General features: G+C 39.7%; 1 protein-coding gene across 1 annotated transcript; it reads right to left on the bottom strand.

The window, feature by feature from the left end:
• Nucleotides 1-4,819: 4,819 nt before the first annotated feature.
• On the bottom strand, nucleotides 4,820-10,778 carry GDF3 (growth differentiation factor 3). Its single transcript, XM_060026067.1, has 2 exons — nucleotides 10,511-10,778; nucleotides 4,820-5,665 (listed from the first exon to the last, which is right to left on the bottom strand). Exons 1-2 carry the CDS (start codon nucleotides 10,776-10,778, stop codon nucleotides 4,839-4,841), a joined length of 1,095 nt encoding a protein of 364 aa, XP_059882050.1. The 3' UTR covers nucleotides 4,820-4,838.
• Nucleotides 10,779-19,126: the final 8,348 nt, after the last annotated feature.

The following is a 19,126-nucleotide window of genomic DNA, read 5'->3' as shown; positions in this document are numbered from 1 at the left end:
AATTGGCATATAATAGACACTCAATAAATAATAAAAGTAAAACTAGAGATAATTTACTTCAGAAATAATCTGCCCAACAGGATGATTTGTAATGGGATCACCCCAATCAATATGATCAGCTTACATACTCAAGAAAATAGGCCTGGCATGTGGAGTATTACAAATAAAAGAGCCAGAATTCAACCAAGCATGTTGTTGGAGTCCTTCCTGAAGAATATTCATAGGAGCGGCATGGTCTGAGATGACTAGAATTCCTCTAGTGTCTGGATCTGGACGTTCATGAACCTTGCTTGCCATTTAGACTTCAACTAACTCCCTTCCTCTGATTTCCTAATACACATTCGGATGACTACTTGTGCCCTTTTACTTTTAAGGAAACCCAGTACGCTGGCTGGCCCTCTTCCCTTGGCATCTTATCGTATACTCACACACTGATAACAGGTTCACATGTGAAATTTTTATGACTTTTGCTTATGCTAATCAGACGTCCTTGTTCAAGTCTGAGGGTGCATCCAAAAATCCTGGCCCCTCAAAACAGAGGATACGGCTGGACCGCAGTGGCAAAGCAAAACAACCATCGATTGATCTTTCTTCTGTTCCATCAATTTCTTAGCTCTTAAACAAATATAATCTGAAAGTGCTTTGTAACCATGTTGGTTCCTACTGTTGGCTTTGTCTCGGTTGTTCTACTAACTCGTTCTGAATGATGGTTTGTCCAAAGTCATCTTCTCACTGATACCATCAGAACAGTGTTTCTCATTCCAATGACACGCTTGACAAGCTGAGTGCGTTTTTTTGGGGGGCAGCGCTGCGCTTATGCAGGATCTTAATTCCTTGACTAGGGATCGAACCCATGCCCCCTGCAGGGGGAGCACCGAGTCTTAACCACTGGAGTGCCAGGGAAGTCCCTGAGTGCATTTATTTTTTTTATTTTTTATTTATTTATTTTTTTGCGGTACACGGGCCTCTCACTCTTGTGGCCTCTCCTGTTGTGGACCACAGGCTCCAGACGCGCAGGCTCAGCAGCCATAGCTCACGGGCCCAGCCGCTCCGCGGCATGTGGGATCTTCCCAGACCGGGGCATGAACCCATGTCCCCTGCATCGGCAGGCGGACTCCCAACCACTGCGCCACCAGGGAAGCATGCTGAGTGCGTTTTAAAGATCACTTTTTATGGCTGAGTAATATTCCATTGTATATATGTGCCACATCTTCTTTATGCATTCATCTGTTGATAGACACTTAGGTTGCTTCCATGTCCTGCCTATTGTAAATAGAGCTGCAATGAACATTTTGGTACATGACTCTTTTTGAATTATGCTTTTCTCAGGGTATATGCCCGGTAGTGGGATTGCTGGGTCGTATGGTAGTTCTATTTGCAGTTTTTTAAGGGAACTCCATAGTGTTCTCCACAGTGACTGTATCAATTTACATTCCCACCAACAGTGCAGAGGATTCCCTTTTCTCCACACCCTCTCCAGCACTTATTGTTTCTAGATTTTTTGATGATGGCCATTCTGACCGGTGTGAGATGATATCTCATTGTAGTTTTGATTTGCATTTCTCTAATGATTAATGATGTTGAGCATTCTTTCCTGTGTTTGTTGGCAATCTGTATATCTTCTTTGGAGAAATGTCTATTTATGTCTTCTGTCCATTTTTGGTTATTTGTGGTGAGGTGGATGGACCTAGAGTCTGTCATACAGAGTGAAGTAAGTCAGAAAGAGGAAAACAAATACCGTATGCTAACACATATATATGGAATCTAAGAAAAAAAAAAAGGTCATGAAGAACCTAGGGGTAAGACGGGAATAAAGACACAGACCTACTAGAGCATGGACTTGAGGATATGGGGAGGGGGAGGGGTAGGATGTGACGAGGTGAGAGAGTGGCATGGACATACATACACTACCAAACGTAAAGTGGATAGCTAGTAGGAAGCCTCCGCGTAGCACAGGGAGATCAGCTAGGTGGTTTGTGACCAGCTAGAGGGGTGGGATAGGGAGGGTGGGAGGGAGGGAGACGCAGGAGGGAAGAGAAATGGGAACATGTGTATATGTATAGCTGATTCACTTTGTTATAAAGCAGAAACTAACACACCATTGTAAAGCAATTATATTCCAATAAAGTTTTTTTAAAATAAATAAAGATCACTTTTGTTTGTGTTCAAGAGGTGCATTTAGAGTTGTTACAATCTCGTTGTTACAATCTCTGTAGCTTCTTCTCCGTTGTCCTTACAAATTGTGTATATTCACGGCTGCCCTACACCGAAGTCCTAGACAAATAGATTGCCAAGAGATTTTGTATTCACTCTACACAAATGATTGTTAACAGTCTGTGTGAATGTCCTTAGTGTCCAATAACAGCATAATGGGTAAACCAGTTGTGTAATATGCATGTAATGGATTACTATCCAGCTATGGAAAAAATCAGTTATATTCATACCTGTATCAACCTATAAGAATTTCTGAAATAATAAATTAAGAGAAATAAAGGGTTAGAGGGCTTCTCTGGTGGCACAGTGGTTGAGAGTCCGCCAGCCGATGCAGGGGACATGGGCTCGTGCCCTGGTCTGGGAGGATCCCACATGCCGCGGAGCGGCTGGGCCCGTGAGCCATGGCCGCTGAGCCTGCGCGTCCGGAGCCTGTGCTCCGCAACGGGAGAGGCCGTGACAGTGAGAGGCCCACGTACCGCAAAAAAAAAAAAAAAAAAAAAGGCTTAGAAAAATACACTGCAATATCGTCTCTATAAAGTTTACATATTTGTGAAGCAACACTTTATAATGTCTACGGATCCAAATATATGTAGTAAAATTATAAAGAAATGAATGGGAAAGGTGGACACCAAACTCAGGATGGTGGTTTCATTAGGAGGATGGGAAAAGGGACTGGGAGGGTTATGCAGGCGTTTTTGCATATATACATAATATAGTTAAATTATAATAATCTACATTTTAAAATTTTTAAATGAAAACAAAAGATCAGGTTAAAAATGATAGCAATAATACAGATGAGAATGGTGAGGATGATTTAAAGTAGTGACAATTGGAATTAAAGAAACGACTAGGGCTTCCCTGTTGGCGCAGTGGTTGAGAATCTGTGCCTGCTAATGCAGGGGACAGGGTTCAAGCCCTGGTCTGGGAAGATCCCACATGCCACGGAGCAAATAGGCCCGTGAGCCACAACTACTGAGCCTGCGCGTCTGGAGCCTGTGCTCCGCAACAAGAGAGGCCGAGATAGCGAGAGGCCCGCGCACCGCGATGAAGAGTGGCCCCCACTTGCCCCAACTAGAGAAAGCCCTCGCACAGAAACGAAAACCCAACGCAGCCAAAATAAATAAATTAATTAATAATTTTAAAAAGCCGAGTAGCTATTATCATCATTGAAGGGAAGTAAAAACTTTAAAAAAAAAAAAAAAGAAACGACTAAATAAACCAGTGATTCACAGACTTTTCCTCTTTAATTCTCCAAACAAGAGAAGTGACTTCATACTTCCTGATATAACCCGAAGTATCCTACCAACTCTAGAGTTTTACATTTGAAGTCCATGTGAATTTTGCATTTTACCCCATAATATATGCATATTTGTTTTAAGATCAATATATTTTATTTAATATATATCTTCTATTAATTATAGAAGAGTCAACTTATACTTTTAACCCTGTAATTTCACGTCTGAAATTTTTCTATGGAGATGGGGACAAAATGTGGAGAATGATTTGTGAACAGTCATAACACTATTCCACCATGAAAACTGCAAATAACACAATGTCCAATGATAAACATTCTTTTACGTAAAATATGTATCTAAATAATTGTATATAATACAGTCATTAAATTAACTATGTAGATGTTGGTGATTTGAAAAAAATTTCTATAAGTAAATACAAGATACAAAATTATATGTATGCTCTGATCTTAGCTATAGGATATATAATATTCATAAAAGACCAGAAGGAAATATAGATATCAATATAGATTTCAAGTACTCTTTTGATATATTTTTCTGCATTATTATATATATATATTTTTTAATTTTATTTATTTATTTATTTGGGTGCACGGGATCTTTAGTTGCAGCATGCTGGATCTAGTTCCCTGACCAGGGATCGAACCCAGGCCCCCTGCATTGGGAGTGCGGAGACTTACCACCAGGGAAGTCCCTATATATATATACATACATATATATATATATGTATATATATATATTTTAAGTAACACTGTTAGCATAGCATATGAGGTCTGGCAGAGAAAGTTGATTTTATTTTATTTTTTTAAATTTTATTCTATTCTATTTATTTTTCTGGGGTTGTGCCGCGCTGCTTGTGGGATCTTAGTTCCCCAACTAAGGACTGAACCCGGGCCTCGGTGGTGAAAGTGCTGAGTCCTAACCACTGGACCACCAGGGAATTCACAAAGTAGATGACTTTAGAAGAATTGGATATTTAGCTGCTCTAAATCTCACCTTCTTTATCTATGAAACATAAATAATAATGATTACCTCAAAGACCAGTGGAATATATTTATAAGGAGCACGTAGAATAATGCCTGCCTATAATAGAAGATCAATAAATGACTGTTTCCTTCTATCTAGAATCTAATATACTCCCATGAGCGTAATGCAGAAAATTAACTAAGATCATTAAGGCTGTGTGTGTGTGTGTGTGTGTGTGTGTGTGTGTGTAAGTGTAACTCGGGACATCATTAATCAGGATGGATTTTCCAAGAAGACAAACTGTAAACATAAATATACTGACAATTCAATCCAAAGGTCATAAGCCAGATAGTTTTATTAGAACATTTACCCCAAGAACACCCCTTCTGTTCTATTGCTGAGAGTCTAGCCACACCCGCACTCATCAACTACCATGTTTTCATAATGCCGTAGAATGACGTTGTCATCGTTGTCCTGATAGAGCATGGAGATGGGGGACAGCTTGGTGGGAATGCAGACAGCCTGGGGAACTGCTGGGTCAATGGCGTGCATCAGCGCTTGCATGAAAGCGTAATTGGAGCTGTTGAGGGAGGTGGTCAGTGAGAAAGGACAATCTCCGTGGCAGTAATTTGCCATGAAACCCTTGGGGGCAATGATCCACTTGTGCCAACCCAGGTCCCGGAAGTTGATGAACAGCTGGTGACGATGGCAGAGGTTCTTGCAAGAAGCCTTAGAGGCAGGGATGGCTGCTCTCCTTTTGCGGGTAGGAGGGTGGCACTGCTCAGGGTTGAGGGTGACCACCAACAGGGAAGCGTGAAGAGAACGTCTCAGTCTGGCGCAGGTGTCCTCAAGCTGAAAATTCACCCCAGAGGCTCTGCCTCCTTTGACCAGTATCTCTAGGAACAAGCCTAAATTCTTCCGGGGGTAACTATTCCTCTTAGCCACATCCAACAGATTGAAGTGAAGGACACCTTGAGGCCATGGTACTGACTGCAGTGCAAACATTTTACCTGTCTTTGGCGTGGCCCGGCCCCGCCCGTGTGGCCCCTGAACCAGGGACAGAGCCAATTCCAGTTCTGGCCCCAGGTTATAGTAAGTGTTGGGCCCCAAGTCCAGGCCCAGCTGGGCCATTGTTAACTGTTCCCCATCTTTAATCGCAGACAGGTTAAAGGAGAGGAGCTTCTGTAGGTGGGAGGAAGCTTGGGAAAGGCTCTCGGAGTAAAGAAAGAAACCTAGATGGGGACAGAGAGATGTGAGTCACCTCCACCTGTGTGATGTAAATGTCAAATGTTATATGTATATCCACATATACAAAACAAGGGCAGGAAATTCTCAGCTATACTTAAACTCAGCCATTTGGGAGGATTTGTTTCTCTCACTCCTCATTTATGGCCAGAGGTTCTTATCTTCATATTGCAGGTCCCCAAGGGACCCTGAATAGAATTTAGAAGGTCTATAATCTTGGATGGGAAAAAGAATCACATCTTTATCTTCACTAAACTCTAAGTGACATTTAGCATTTCTTTAAATTATGAATATAGGCGACAAATCCCAATAATATTGTAAGCATCTATGACACTGTTACCAATAAAAATCATAGGTATGTTCATATATTAAGTTGTTGCAAATAGCTTAAAATAACATTTATGCTCGAACTACTTTGAATTGATGGTATAGTCCCTTCTTTAGATCTTGTTATTTGTTGCATGAATAAAATATCATATGCATTACTATACACACATTCATTTTTTAAATATTTCTATAAATGTATTTCAGTATTTAATTGGTTTCTTTTAAAATTCTAATTTTTTTTTTTTTTTTTTTTTTTTTTTTGCGGTACGCGGGCCTCTCACTGTTGTGGCCCCTCCCGTTGCAGAGCACAGGCTCCGGACGCGCAGGCCCAGCAGCCATGGCTCACGGGCCCAGCCTCTCTGCGGCATGTGGGATCTTCCCGGACGGGGGCACGAACCCGTGTCCCCTGCATCTCAATTTCCAGTGAAGTGGGAGAAGTATTCAAAAGTATAAGACTAGAGGGCTTCCCTGGTGGCAGGCGGACTCTCAACCACTGTGCCACCAGGGAAGCCCTCTAGTCTTATACTTTTGAATACTTCTCCCACTTCACTGGAAATTGAGATGCAATGTGATTCTTCAATTTCTCCACATGGACCCCCTTCTCTGTATCTTTTGAAATTGTGCTGAACTCTGCCTGTTTGCAAAGCTAACTTCTCTGCTTAGATTTTCATACATCACCTACTCCTCCAGGAAAAGGCCCAATAGAGGATACATTTACCCTTTTTTTGTTTGTTTGCTTTGCATCTTCAATTTCTCTCCACAAATAACTTCTTTGACCTGATGCCACCATCTTGTTTGGTAGGGTGGCTCTACCCTAAGAGATCTTCTAAGCTCATTCAGCTTGTGGAGAAATTACAGTGGAAACCCAGGTATTCTAACCATTCCACCACAATGCCTCTTCAAGCTCATTTAAAAAACAACAAAATTAAAAAGCCTTTAAAATGACCCAGGTTCCTGTTCAAGTCTACTATATCATCTCTCTGTTTCTTTTCATTGACCATCTTCTTAAAAAGATTAGTCTATGTTTGCTGTCTCTACTGCTTACCATATATTCTTGTTATTGTCCAACTCTCTTACCCTTACTGGTCCACTGAAATAAACATCTTTAAGTGTTGACTAACTAGCAAATGCAGGGATGTTTTCACAGGGCTTATCCTTCTCAACCTCAGTGAACAGTTGATCTCTCCTGTTCACAGCTTTAATTCTAACGTATTAGTCTCACTTTTTACTCATATCACTAAATCACATTCCTTAGGCGTGAAAAAAACCCCAAAAGACAGAGAGGAAAAGATGAACAGATTTGAAAACATGAAAATTAAAAAGCTTCTATATTCAAAAGACATCATGTACAAAATTAAAAGCTGAAAGAACAACCAAGAATACTTGTAATATGTATATAAAGAGTTTTACAAATGATTAAGAGACTCACAAATCATTAAGGAAAAGAATCCTCAACAGGAAAAGGGTCATCATGTGTAAATAATGTATACATTATTTAATGTATAAATTTAATGTATAAATTTTCAAATAATAATACAATTATTTGAAAAATAAAAATGAATGATTCGTATTTTAAGATAATAAACATGATAAATACAGTCAATACTGCTGTATGTCGTGTATAAAAGAGTAAGTAAATTCTAAGTTTCTAGCACAAGGAAAGAAATTTTTTTCTGTTTCTGTGACTTTGTATCTATCTGAGACAGTGGATGTTCGCTATACTTATTGGATTTGTTGTTGTTGTTGTTTTGGCTGCACAGCGCGGCTTCTGGGATTTTAGTTCCCCAATCAGGGATCGAACTTAAGCCATGGCAGTGAAAGCGCCAAGTCCTAACCACTGGGCCACCAGGGACTTCCCTCACTATACTTATTGAGATAATTGTTTTGTGGTATACGTAAATCAAATCATTGTGCTGTACACCTTAGACTTATACAGTGCTGTATGTCAATTATATCTCAATAAAGCTGGAAGAAAATAAAAGACTATATTCTAAGTCTTAAACAAATAAGCAAATAAATAAATGATTCATTATCCATTTGAAAGGGCATCGTTCCACCTTATTAAAGAAACATATTAAAACAACGAGGTCATGTTTTGCTACCAGATTCACAAAAATTAAAAGCTAAAAGAGTGTTGTTACCTAATGGCCACCCAGTGCAGCACGGATAAGTACACTGTCATATACTAACAGAATGAAATCCTAGACAGCAATGAAAATGAACTACAAATACACACAACATGGATAAATCTCACAAGTGTAATGTTGAATGAAAGAAGCCAGACACGAAAATGGATACATTCCACAGTTCCACTTACATGAAGTTCAAAAACAGGCAAAACTAATACGTAATGTTCGATGTCAGGATAGCAGTTACCCTTGTAGAGAAGTAGTGATTAACAGAAGGGGGCATGAAGGATCCTCTAGGGTGCTGGTCACGTACTGTTTCTTGATCTGGGTGCTAGTTATTCTGCAAAACTTCACTGAGCTGTTCTGTACAATTTATGCACTTTTCTGAATGTACATTTTACTTCAATAAGTTTCTATTTTAAAGAGACTACCATCAAAGTAAGTGAGAATTCTCATACACTCAACGTGGAGTATAAATTTTAAAGGATATTTGCTGTACATCAAAAGTATAAATGTAAAAAAAAAAACAAAACAGTATAAATGTGCCTACCTTTGACACAACAATCCCCTTCTAAGAACTTATCCAGGGAAATAATAGAAAAAGTGCGCGCACGCACACACACGCAAATAGATATAAAGCTGCATTATTATAATATGTTTATGTTCATCAACAGGACATCAGTTACTTAAATTGTAGCATGTCTATACAATGGAATATCATATAACCATTAAAACAGGGATAAGTTGACTATATGTTCTGACTTGAACAAAATGTTCATAATACTGGAGGAATGTATAGTATGATCCCATTTATAAAAAAATTACAAGTTTATATTATATATATGCAAAGAAGAAAAGTCTGGAAGAATATACATCAACTATTAATGGTGGTTTTCTCTAGGGGGAGCATTAGGGAAGAGTGATAATGAGATCGTGTCCTTTTCCTGTACCATTAGATAGAATTTTGATCATCACAAAAATTAAAAGTTTTTTTTCCATGGTGAAGGGAAGGAAGTAGCCTCAGCTATTTCCTACTCTCTCCTTGGAAAACCCTTCACACCAGCTCCCCTCACCTCTTAACCTTCCTCCAGGAATTGTCCCTGAAGCCCCACCCCCAAGGCATCTAATGTGACACTTAGCACAATGTATGGAAGTCATCTGTTTGTTGATGTGTCTTCTATAAACTCTTAAAAAGCTGACTTTATCATTCATCTCTGTACTCTCATGGTCTTACACAGTTGCTGGCACTTAGTAGGCATCCAATAAATGCTTCTTGGACTCAAATCTTATTTCCAGTTGCTGTAAAACTAACCAGCCAGGGCTCTCAATTCCTCCCACCTCAACCACCTGGGAGGCTATATAGAAATGCAGATTACAACACCCATCTCTGACTTTGAATAAGAATCGGGTGGGGGGGACTTCCCTGGTGGCACAGTGGATGAAAATCCGCCTGCCAATGCAGGGGACACGGGTTCGAGCCCTGGTCCAGAAAGACCCCACATGACACCGAGCAACTAAGCCCGTGCGCCACAACTACTGAGACTGTGCCCTAGAGCCCGCGAGCCGCAACTTCTGAAGCCCATGCGCCTAGAGCCCCTGCTCTGCAACAAGAGAAGCCACCGCAATGAGAAGCCTGTGCGCTACAATGAAGAGTAGCCCCCGCTCGCCATAACTAGAGAAAGCCCGCGCACAGCAACGAAGACCCAATGCAGCCAAAAGTAAATAAATAAATAAATAATTTTTTTAAAGACATTAAAAAGAAAAGAATCGGGTCGGGGCGTGAGGGGCAGGAACTAGGCTGAAGAATCAACTTGTAACAGTTGATCTGCTTAATTTTTGGTGGGTGGTCAGTTTGGCAAATTACTGAATTAACTGAAGGGTGTGACGATGGCATATATTATCGCCTTGTATTTACAAATCAAGAATAGCCTTTTCTACCCATCAAAAGTAATGGGAAGGTACGGAGCAGGAAGCAAAAGTCCCGGGCAAACTGAGCCCAGAGGACCAGGATGAGTAAATTTGGGGCTCAGGAGTGGGAGACTGAGCCCTAATTCCACCCTCATACCTCCACCTAAATTGTAGCTCAAAGCTGTTGATTCAGAAAAAACCATTTTGAATCCTGGCTTTGTTCACATACTAGCTGTATGATCTTGAATAGGTTACAGGTTATCTACTGTCTGAGCCTCAATTTCCTTATTGTTAAAAACTTGATAAGAATACCTGCCTTCCTCTCGGGACAGTGGTTGGGATTAAATAAGATAAAATGTGTAAATTACCAGTACGTGGCCGCCCATGAACCCCTCGGTAATTGTTACTTCCCCTTTATTCCTTTCTTCACACCAGATTCATCTCCAGGAAAGACTCCAATGTCCTCACCTTGATCTGGGAGAAGTCGGAGTATGTTCCCACTGACACCCAGCTCCTTCACGTAGCACAAGTCTTGAGACACGCCAGTGGTTGCTGCTGCCTCTTGATCCTGGAAAATTCTCTTCAAGATGGAAGGCACAGGTTGGAACTTCTTGGGTGAAGGCTCTTTGTCTAAGCCCAGAGACTGGAGAAAGACACGTTCTTGGAATTGGAATGTCTGGCCCAAGGCCAGGATTAACAGGAGGCCTAGAGCCAAGCCTGGCAGCGAAGGAAGCATGGCTCCTGAGCTGAGGTGAAGCTGGCTAGTGGGGCTGCAGAGCTCTAGCGCCTGACTGCCCAGCAATTCAGGTGCTGCTAATTTATCTGAGGTAAGATAATCAGGTGTGAATTGCTCTCTTCCCAGCTCCTCAAAGGCAATTGGATACAAAAGCACAGATTTTTTTTTTCTCTTCCCCAGTTCTGCTCTCCCAGAAAAAAATTCACAAAAGAAAGATTACCCACGCGGGGACCTAACTCTACAACAACCTGAGATTTGTCAGCAGTAGACTGAGTGGAAAGCAGACACACATTTATTTTTTTAACAAACACTCATTAAGCATCTATTATGTGCAACGCGCTGAGATGGGTGCTAGGAACATACTATTAGTAATTGAAAGTCTTGTCATTCATAGTCTGATTAGACAAATACACAGGTAGATTTCTACTAAACTATATCCACAGCCAGGTGGAAAACCAAACCGGGGAGGGAAAACCCCTCCTGGGGAGGTTGATCTACACTCCCCATCTGTTTTCAGCTCTAGGACTGAATTTTGTTCCACTAACTTTGACCTTCCTGATTCAAAGTCAGAAATCAGACTGACTGGGTAATTTCTGTTCCCGTACTTATTAGCTCTGTGACATTGGACGTGTCACTTAGCCTTCCTAAATTTTGTTTCCTCAACTGAAAAGAAAAACCTGCCTTCTAATTTGCCATAGAAATCTGATAAGATGATGTGTTAAAAGTGCTCGGCACAGAGCCTGCCGGAAGGTAAGCACGCACAAAGTGTTCACAGTGGAGAAAACTTCAAAGCTTAGCAGACATTTTTCAGTAAGACATTCAGGGCTGAAGGAACTACACATGTAAAGGCAAGTAGGTTATTGAGCAGTCTAAACAAGGCAGCATACATCAATTTCTGTTTTGGTTCTATGTTTTGTTTTGGCCAAACCATTACGAGATTTTTCAAATGCTATAGAAGAATTAGCTTGTTGGTCACCCAAATAATTTTCAAGCTTTTTGAGAACAGACAGTCTATCATTTTACATTATTTTATACCACCTATTTTTTTATCTTGATAAATTTTATTACTGCAGTATTTGTAGATGGAAAGAGTATATATAGATATATATTTGATTGCCTTTCATTTTTATAAACAGTAAGCAACTGTTCTATGAAAAATTGTCATTTGAACCTTTTAAATTGAGAGTGGTGGGAAGGGGGACGGTTTCTAGTGTCATGAATGATTTGGGGTCACAAATCATTGCCCTGAAATTATAACCATTCATAAACTCAAACCCTTTACATCAGGCTCTCTGAATCTTGTTCAGTTTCTCTCCCACCTATTTTTTTTTTTTTTTTTTGGCTGTATTGGGTCTTTGTTGCTGTGAGCGGGCTTTTCTCTAGTTGCAGTGAGTGAGGGCTACTCTTTTTTTTTTTTGGGGGGGGGCTACTCAGTTGCAGTACGCAGGCTTATTGCGGTGGCTTCTCTTGCTGCGGACTGTGGGCTCTAGGCACATGGACTTCAGTAGTTGTGGCATGTGGGCTCTGGAGCGCAGGCTCAGTAGTTGTGGCTCACGGGCTTAGTTGCTCTGCAGCACGTGGGATCTTCCTGGACCAGGGCTCGAACCCGTGTCCCCTGCATTGGCAGGCGGATTTTTAAGCACTGCGCCACCAGGGAAACCCAAAAGATTATTGTTAATTAAAGAAAAACAGGGACTTCCCTGGCAGTCCAGTGGTTAAGACTCCAGGCTTCCACTGCAGGGGGGTGTGGGTTCGATCTGTGGTTGGGGAACTAAGATCCCGCATGCCATGTGGCATGGCCAAAAAAAAAAAAAAGAAAGAAAGAAAGAAAAAAAAACCCACAGACATCTCAAGTTAATGAAGTTAGCACTCTCCTCTGTATGGGAAGATGCAAGAGTCTGAGTTCATTTAAATCATTCCTTGAATACAAGCATGGCCATTTATTAAATAGAAGATGAATGGCCTGAGATATCATGAAGGGTCTCACTTTCTTTCCCTATAAAATTACAGCATTAAATTTGACCTTCTTTAAGGGTTCTACAAACAAAACACTATAATTCTAGGGGAGTGGGGAGGGTCAATATAGGGGTGGGAGAGTGGGAGGTATAAACTACTGGGTATAAGGCTGGCTCAAGGATGTATTGTACAACACGGGGAATATAGCCAATATTTTGTAATAACTGTAAATGGAAAGTAACCTTTCAAAATTGTATAATATAAAAATATTTTTAATTAAAAAATAAAACACACACAAAACAAACAAAAAAAAAACATTGTAATTCTGGACTTTCAGCCCTAATTAGAAAATCAAAAGCAAGACAGTATGGCTAAATATTATAGAACCAGTTCTGAAGTCATGGACTTGGATTAAAATCTCAGCTCTATCACTTACTGGCAGGGAGGTCCTAGAAAAATTGTTTCTCTGGCCTTTGGTTTTCTAATCAATAAAATGAGAAATATATCAGTTCAACAGAATTACTGTGATCATAAGCATAAAAAATAATCAACTTCAATCATAAAAAGAAGCAAATTAAGCAATTTGGATGGACCTAGAGATTATCATACTAAGTGAAGTAAACCACACAAAGACAAATATCATACGATATCACTTACATGTGGAATCTAAAATATGGTACAAATGAACTTATTTACAAAACAGAAACATGGGATTCCCTCTCAGTCCAGTGGTTAGGACTCTACCCGTCCAACGCAGGGGCACGGGTTCAATACTGGGCTGGGCAACACCAGCCATGCAGTGTGGCCAAAAACAAAACAAACAAAAAAAAAAACAAAAACAGACTCAGACACAGAAAATAGAAAAGAAACTTATGGTTACCAAAGAGGGGAAGGGGAGTTTGGGATTAGCAGATACAAACTACTATATATAAAACAGATAAACAACAAAGTCCTACTGTATAGCACAGGGAACTATAGTCAATATCTTGTAATAACCTATAATGGAAAAGAATATTAAAAAGAATATACAAATGTATATATATATATATATATATATATATATATATATATACAACTGAATCATTTGCTGTACACCAGAAACTAATGCAACTATACTTCAATCTAAAAAAAAAAAAAAAAAAGAGACTTTATAAACAAAAGAAGCAAACTAAAATTGGGATTGACGTATATACACTAATATGTATAAAACAGACAACTAATAAGAACCTGCTGTATAAAAAAATTAATTAAATAAAATTCAAAAAAAAGAAGCAAATTAAAGCAATACATTGTCTGTCTATCCAATTAGAAAAGTGAAAAAACATGAGGAAGCAAGGAAACAAGTATTACACTCAGCTCTGATACATTAATATATATTATATATATATAATATATATTAATGTATATATATACATTAATATAACATACCTAGAATAAAAGTTTGCAAATATATTAAAAGTTTTAAAACTATTGTGTCCTTCTCATATGAGGTACCTAGAGTAGTCAAATTCATAGTGACAAAAGCAGAATGGTGGTTACAGGGATTGGGGGAGGAGAGAATGGGGAATGGAGAGTTACGGTTTAATGATATAGAGTTTTTGTTTTGCAAGATGAAAACAGTTCTGGAAATGGCTGGTGGTTATGGTAGCACCATGTGGATGTACGTACTGCCACTGGACCATACACTTAAGAATGATTAAACAATAAATTTTATATTATGTGCATTTTACCAAAATTTTTAAAAATAAATTTTAAAAAATGCTCATGTACTTTGCTCAGAAATTCCACTTTTAGAGTATTCTTCTTTTTTTTTTTGGCTGTGCCACGCAGCATTTTAGTTCCTCGATCAGGGATCAAACCTGGGCCCACAGCACTGAACACACCGCATCCTAACCGCTGGACCGCCAGGGAACTGCCCTAGAATATTATTCTTAACCACTAGAATATAAACTACAAAAGGGCAGGGACAGATGATGGGTACTTGATAAATATTTGCTGAGTGAATTAAGTAATGAGAGTGGACAAAAAATTACAAATGTATTCATTTTAGTGTTATTTACTATAGAGAAAACTTACAAACAACCTAACTGTACAACAGTAAACGCGTTGCGGAACATTCATAAGTTTTATTATTACTCAGCCATACATAATGTTGTAAAAGTATACATAATAGCGTGAAAACTAATCCATGAAAAACTCATCCTTAGGAATTCCCTGACGGTCCAGTGGTTAGGACTCCACACTCTTACTACTGAGGGCCCGAGTTCAATCCCTGGTTGGGGAACTAAGATCCCACAAGCCATGTGGCGTGGCCAAAAAAGAAATAAAAAAAGAAAAACTTATCCTTAGTAATGTAAGCAAAAAAAAAAAAAAAGAGAAATAAAGAAATATATAGAAAATAATCCAATTTTATAAAAGTGTGTACAGAAAAATATTTGGAAAGATGGATATCAATACATTAACAATTGCTATTTCTTAGTAATTTTTTTTGGTAAATTTCTGTATTTTTCAAATTTTTGTAACAAATGTTTTTTGAATTTTATTATCAGCAAAAAGTTACTTAAACAACATAGTCTTGACCACCAAAGCACAAAGTGAATTGGATGCTGCTGGCAGTCACTGAACAAATATCTACTGAGTGTCTAAAAAAACTGTTGTAAGTATTAGGGACATAGAAGTGGCAAAACAAAGTCCCATAGGTAAAGAACTGGGGAAACAGTTTAAGAACTAAGGAGAACTTCAAAGAAATAATGAAGTTTCTCCAACCGTGATGCTCTACCTCACTCACACCCTCCTACTGATATTTGTACATATATGAGCTCCTTTTCTTGTAATAAAAAGACCTGGGGTTTTTTGTTTTGTCTTGTTTTTTGTCTTTTAACCTTTTCTAACTCAGCTGAATTGTGGACACATCCTCCATCCTCTCTAAACATGATAGCAAGCCATAGCGTTAGTGTGGACATAGAAAAGTTGAGAAGACGCTTCAAGAATTAAGGAAACTTCATTGAGATTTCTCATACTAATTATAACCCACACCCTGGTGACCACGCACAACTCTCTTAGTAGTCTTTAGAGAAGAGAGGAATGGCGCAGCAATGAGGGATTTTACCCAAATAAATAGAGTATAAATTTGCTGAGGGCACCTGCAAAGCCAGCACACTAAAAATAAATTTTCAGAAAGAAAAGTTTTTGGTTTTTTTTTTTATTTGCGGTACGCGGGCCTCTCACTGTTGTGGCCTCTCCCGCTGCGGAGCACAGGCTCCGGACGCGCAGGCTCAGCGGCCATGGCTCACGGGCCCAGCCGCTCCGCGGCACGTGGGATCTTCCCGGACCAGGGCTCGAACCTGCATCCCCTGGCAGACTCTTAACCACTGTGCCACCAGGGAAGCCGTGGAAAGAAAATTTTTTAAATTGAGGTAGACATCAAGAAAAAAATTAGAGATTTTTCACTTCCTTAGATGTATTTTACTATTAAGTATATTATTTATTTATTTATTTATAATTATTTTTGGTGGGTGGGCAATTAGCAAGAACTATATAGTCTGAGTAGGAGTAGTTAGGGGACATCAGGAGAAAAATTCGAAAGGTCCACAGAGTTAATATTTGTAGCATGCTTTGTGTGTTTGTTTGCTTTGGCCGCGCAGACTGTGGGGTCCTAGTTCCCAGACCAGGGACGGAAACTGTGACTCCTGCAGTGGAAGCTCAGAGTCCCAACCACTGGACTGCTAGGGGAGTCCCTGTAGCATATCTTACATCCTATTAACACCTCATTCTTGGCATTTAACAGCTTGAGAATTTTCTCTCATTACCAAAAGAAAACAAAAATGAATAAAATCCCTGAGAATCACCCTAATGAGTATGCAATAATATCACTTTGTATTAATATACCATTTTTCACTCATTTAGGAATGTTTCTTTTAATCTTTAGACACTAACTAATTATGCCTTTAACTGCATTTCATGACATGACAAATGAAATTCTATCTGCGTTTCATATTATGTTCTTACTAAGTTATGTCTAATTATCAATTCAATGTACATAAAAACTGTTAAGGGCCTTAATTCTTTGGGATAAACTGTTTTAGATAATTTATCAATTTATACTCCCAGAACTAGTGAACGAGAGTTTAGTTTTCTTTTTTTTCTTTCTTTTTTTTTTTTGCAGTACGTGGGCCTCTCACTGTCACGGCCTCTTCCATTGCGGAGCACAGGCTCCGGACGCGCAGGCTCAGCGGCCATGGCTCACGGGCCCAGCCGCTCCGCGGCACGTGGGATCTTCCCGGACCGGGGCACGAACCTGTGTCCCCTGGATCGGCAGGCGGACTCCCAACCACTGCGCCACCAGGGAAGCCCGAGAGTTTAGTTTTAATAACTCTGGCTGGGCTTGGATATTCTCTTTCCTTCTTTAACTTATGAGATGTAACTGATATATCCTTTATAACTTCATTTGGACTTTTTTTTTTCTTTATTCTTTTTTTTTTTTTTTGGCTGTGCTGCATGGCATGTGGCATCTTAGTTCACTGACCAGGGATTGAACACTTGCCCCCTGCAGTGGAAGCGTGGAGCCCTTACCACCGGACCACCAGGGAATTCCCTGGACTTCTTTAATTACTAAGGTTGATATTTTTTTAAGCCATTTGTATCTTTTCTTAGAAATGTACGTTTCTGTTGTTCACATTATTTTGGACTATAGCAAATACATTTTTTCTTTAAAAAAGAAAAAGGAAGGCCTTCCCTGGCAGTCCAGTGGTTAAGACTCTGCACTCCCAATGCAGGGGGCATTGGTTCGATCCCTGGTCAGGGAACTGACATCTTGCATGCCACCTGGCGTGGTCAAATAATTAATAAGTAAATAAAAGAAAAAGAAACATTTTCAGTAATGGTCAGAATCAGGTAATCAGAAACTCCTAGTGCAGGGTTTCGCACCTCCTGTGTGACGATCACAAATTGAGGTCTAGATGTTCTGCTGCGATCTCTAGGCAGTGTCACCTCAAATGCACACTACTCAATATTAAAGCCTCCTGATCCAACATCTACTCCAGGTGTGGGCTGTAAACCTACGCCTATCTGCAGATTGTTACTTGAGGACACCAGTGCAGAAAACAAGAGTAAATATTAAGGAATGTTTAGAGCAATTTGACAAAGTAATGTTATGCCAGATGAATCCATTATTTTTCAGTGGGGCTTGATTTTGTATGTTTTTAAATTTTAATTTCTAGTAATCTTTCAATTTTATCTTGTAAGTATTTTGGTCCATGATTGGAGATTAAAACAACGAGCTAAACCCTCACCATAGACAGGTTGAGAAGCACTATTCTAAATTGTTTTCTTTTGACTCAGCGTATTAGTTTCTTATTGCTGCTATAAAAAATTACCACAAGGGCTTCCCTGGTGGCACAGTGGTTGAGAGTCCCCCTACCAATGCAGGGGACACGGGTGCGTGCCCCGGTCTGGGAAGATCCCACATGCCGCGGAGCGGCTGGGCCCGTGAGTCATGGCCGCTGAGCCTGTGCGTCCGGAGCCTGTGCTCCGCAACGGGAGAGGCCACAACAGTGAGAGGCCCGCGTACCGCAAAACGAGAAAAAAAAAATTACCACAGATTTAGCGTCTTAAAGCAACACAAATTATTATCTTACAGTTCTGGAGGTTAGAAGTCTGAAACAGGTTTTAACGGGTTAAAATCAAGGTATAGCTTAGAGCTGTGTTCTTTCTGGAGGCTCTAGGGGAGAATCTGTTTCCTTGCCTTTTCTAGCGTCTAGTGTCTGTCTACATTCCTTGGCTAGTGACCTCTTTTTCCATTTTCAAAGCCAGCAGAGTAACATCCTCATAGCTCTGACTCTGATCTCCTTTATCACTTGTAATTACTTTTGTGATTACATCACCTCAATAGAGGATAATCTTCCCATCTCAAGATCCTTAACTTAATTGAATTGATAAGGTCCCTTTGGCATACAAGGTAACATATTCACAGGTTTGGGGGTTTAGGATATGGACATCTATGGGGGGGGTAGCTATTCAGCCTACTAGTTTTAGCCTCCAAAGCCACATTCTTAAATCCACCTTCAGAGAGTAATAGGGGTTCTTGGTTACACCAGACAGACTTGCTTTCCACAAATACACACGTCAGACCATATGGTCCAAGTGGTAAGTAATTAAGTGCTTTGGTTCTGGATGTAAACAAACAAATAAAATCTCTGTTGATTTTCATGAATTTTACTGTCTTAGGTGCTACCCATCAAATCGTCTAAAATCACTTTATCTATTTGCCCGTCTGGGAAAAGTTGACAAGTAATACCACAGAAAGATATCATGTTACGACAACGTAACCCAAAGTCAAACAGTTGTGAAACTCTATCAGAATTTACCAAATTTTATCACCAGTTTCAAGAGGT

This window comes from Delphinus delphis, chromosome 11, assembly GCF_949987515.2.
Source record: "Delphinus delphis chromosome 11, mDelDel1.2, whole genome shotgun sequence".
Lineage (NCBI taxonomy): Eukaryota > Metazoa > Chordata > Mammalia > Artiodactyla > Delphinidae > Delphinus > Delphinus delphis.
The sequence above is the reverse complement of the archived record's forward strand: the minus strand, read 5'-3'. Positions and strand labels throughout refer to the sequence as shown.

Bases quoted from the DNA above. Each gene is read 5' to 3' on its own strand.
- GDF3 (XM_060026067.1), bottom strand. From the start codon at position 10,778: ATGCTTCCTTCGCTGCCAGGCTTGGCTCTAGGCCTCCTGTTAATCCTG. The intron at 5,666-10,510 runs GTGAGGACATTG...GTCCCCATCTAG, and splicing joins CCGACTTCTCCCAGATCAAG to GTTTCTTTCTTTACTCCGAG.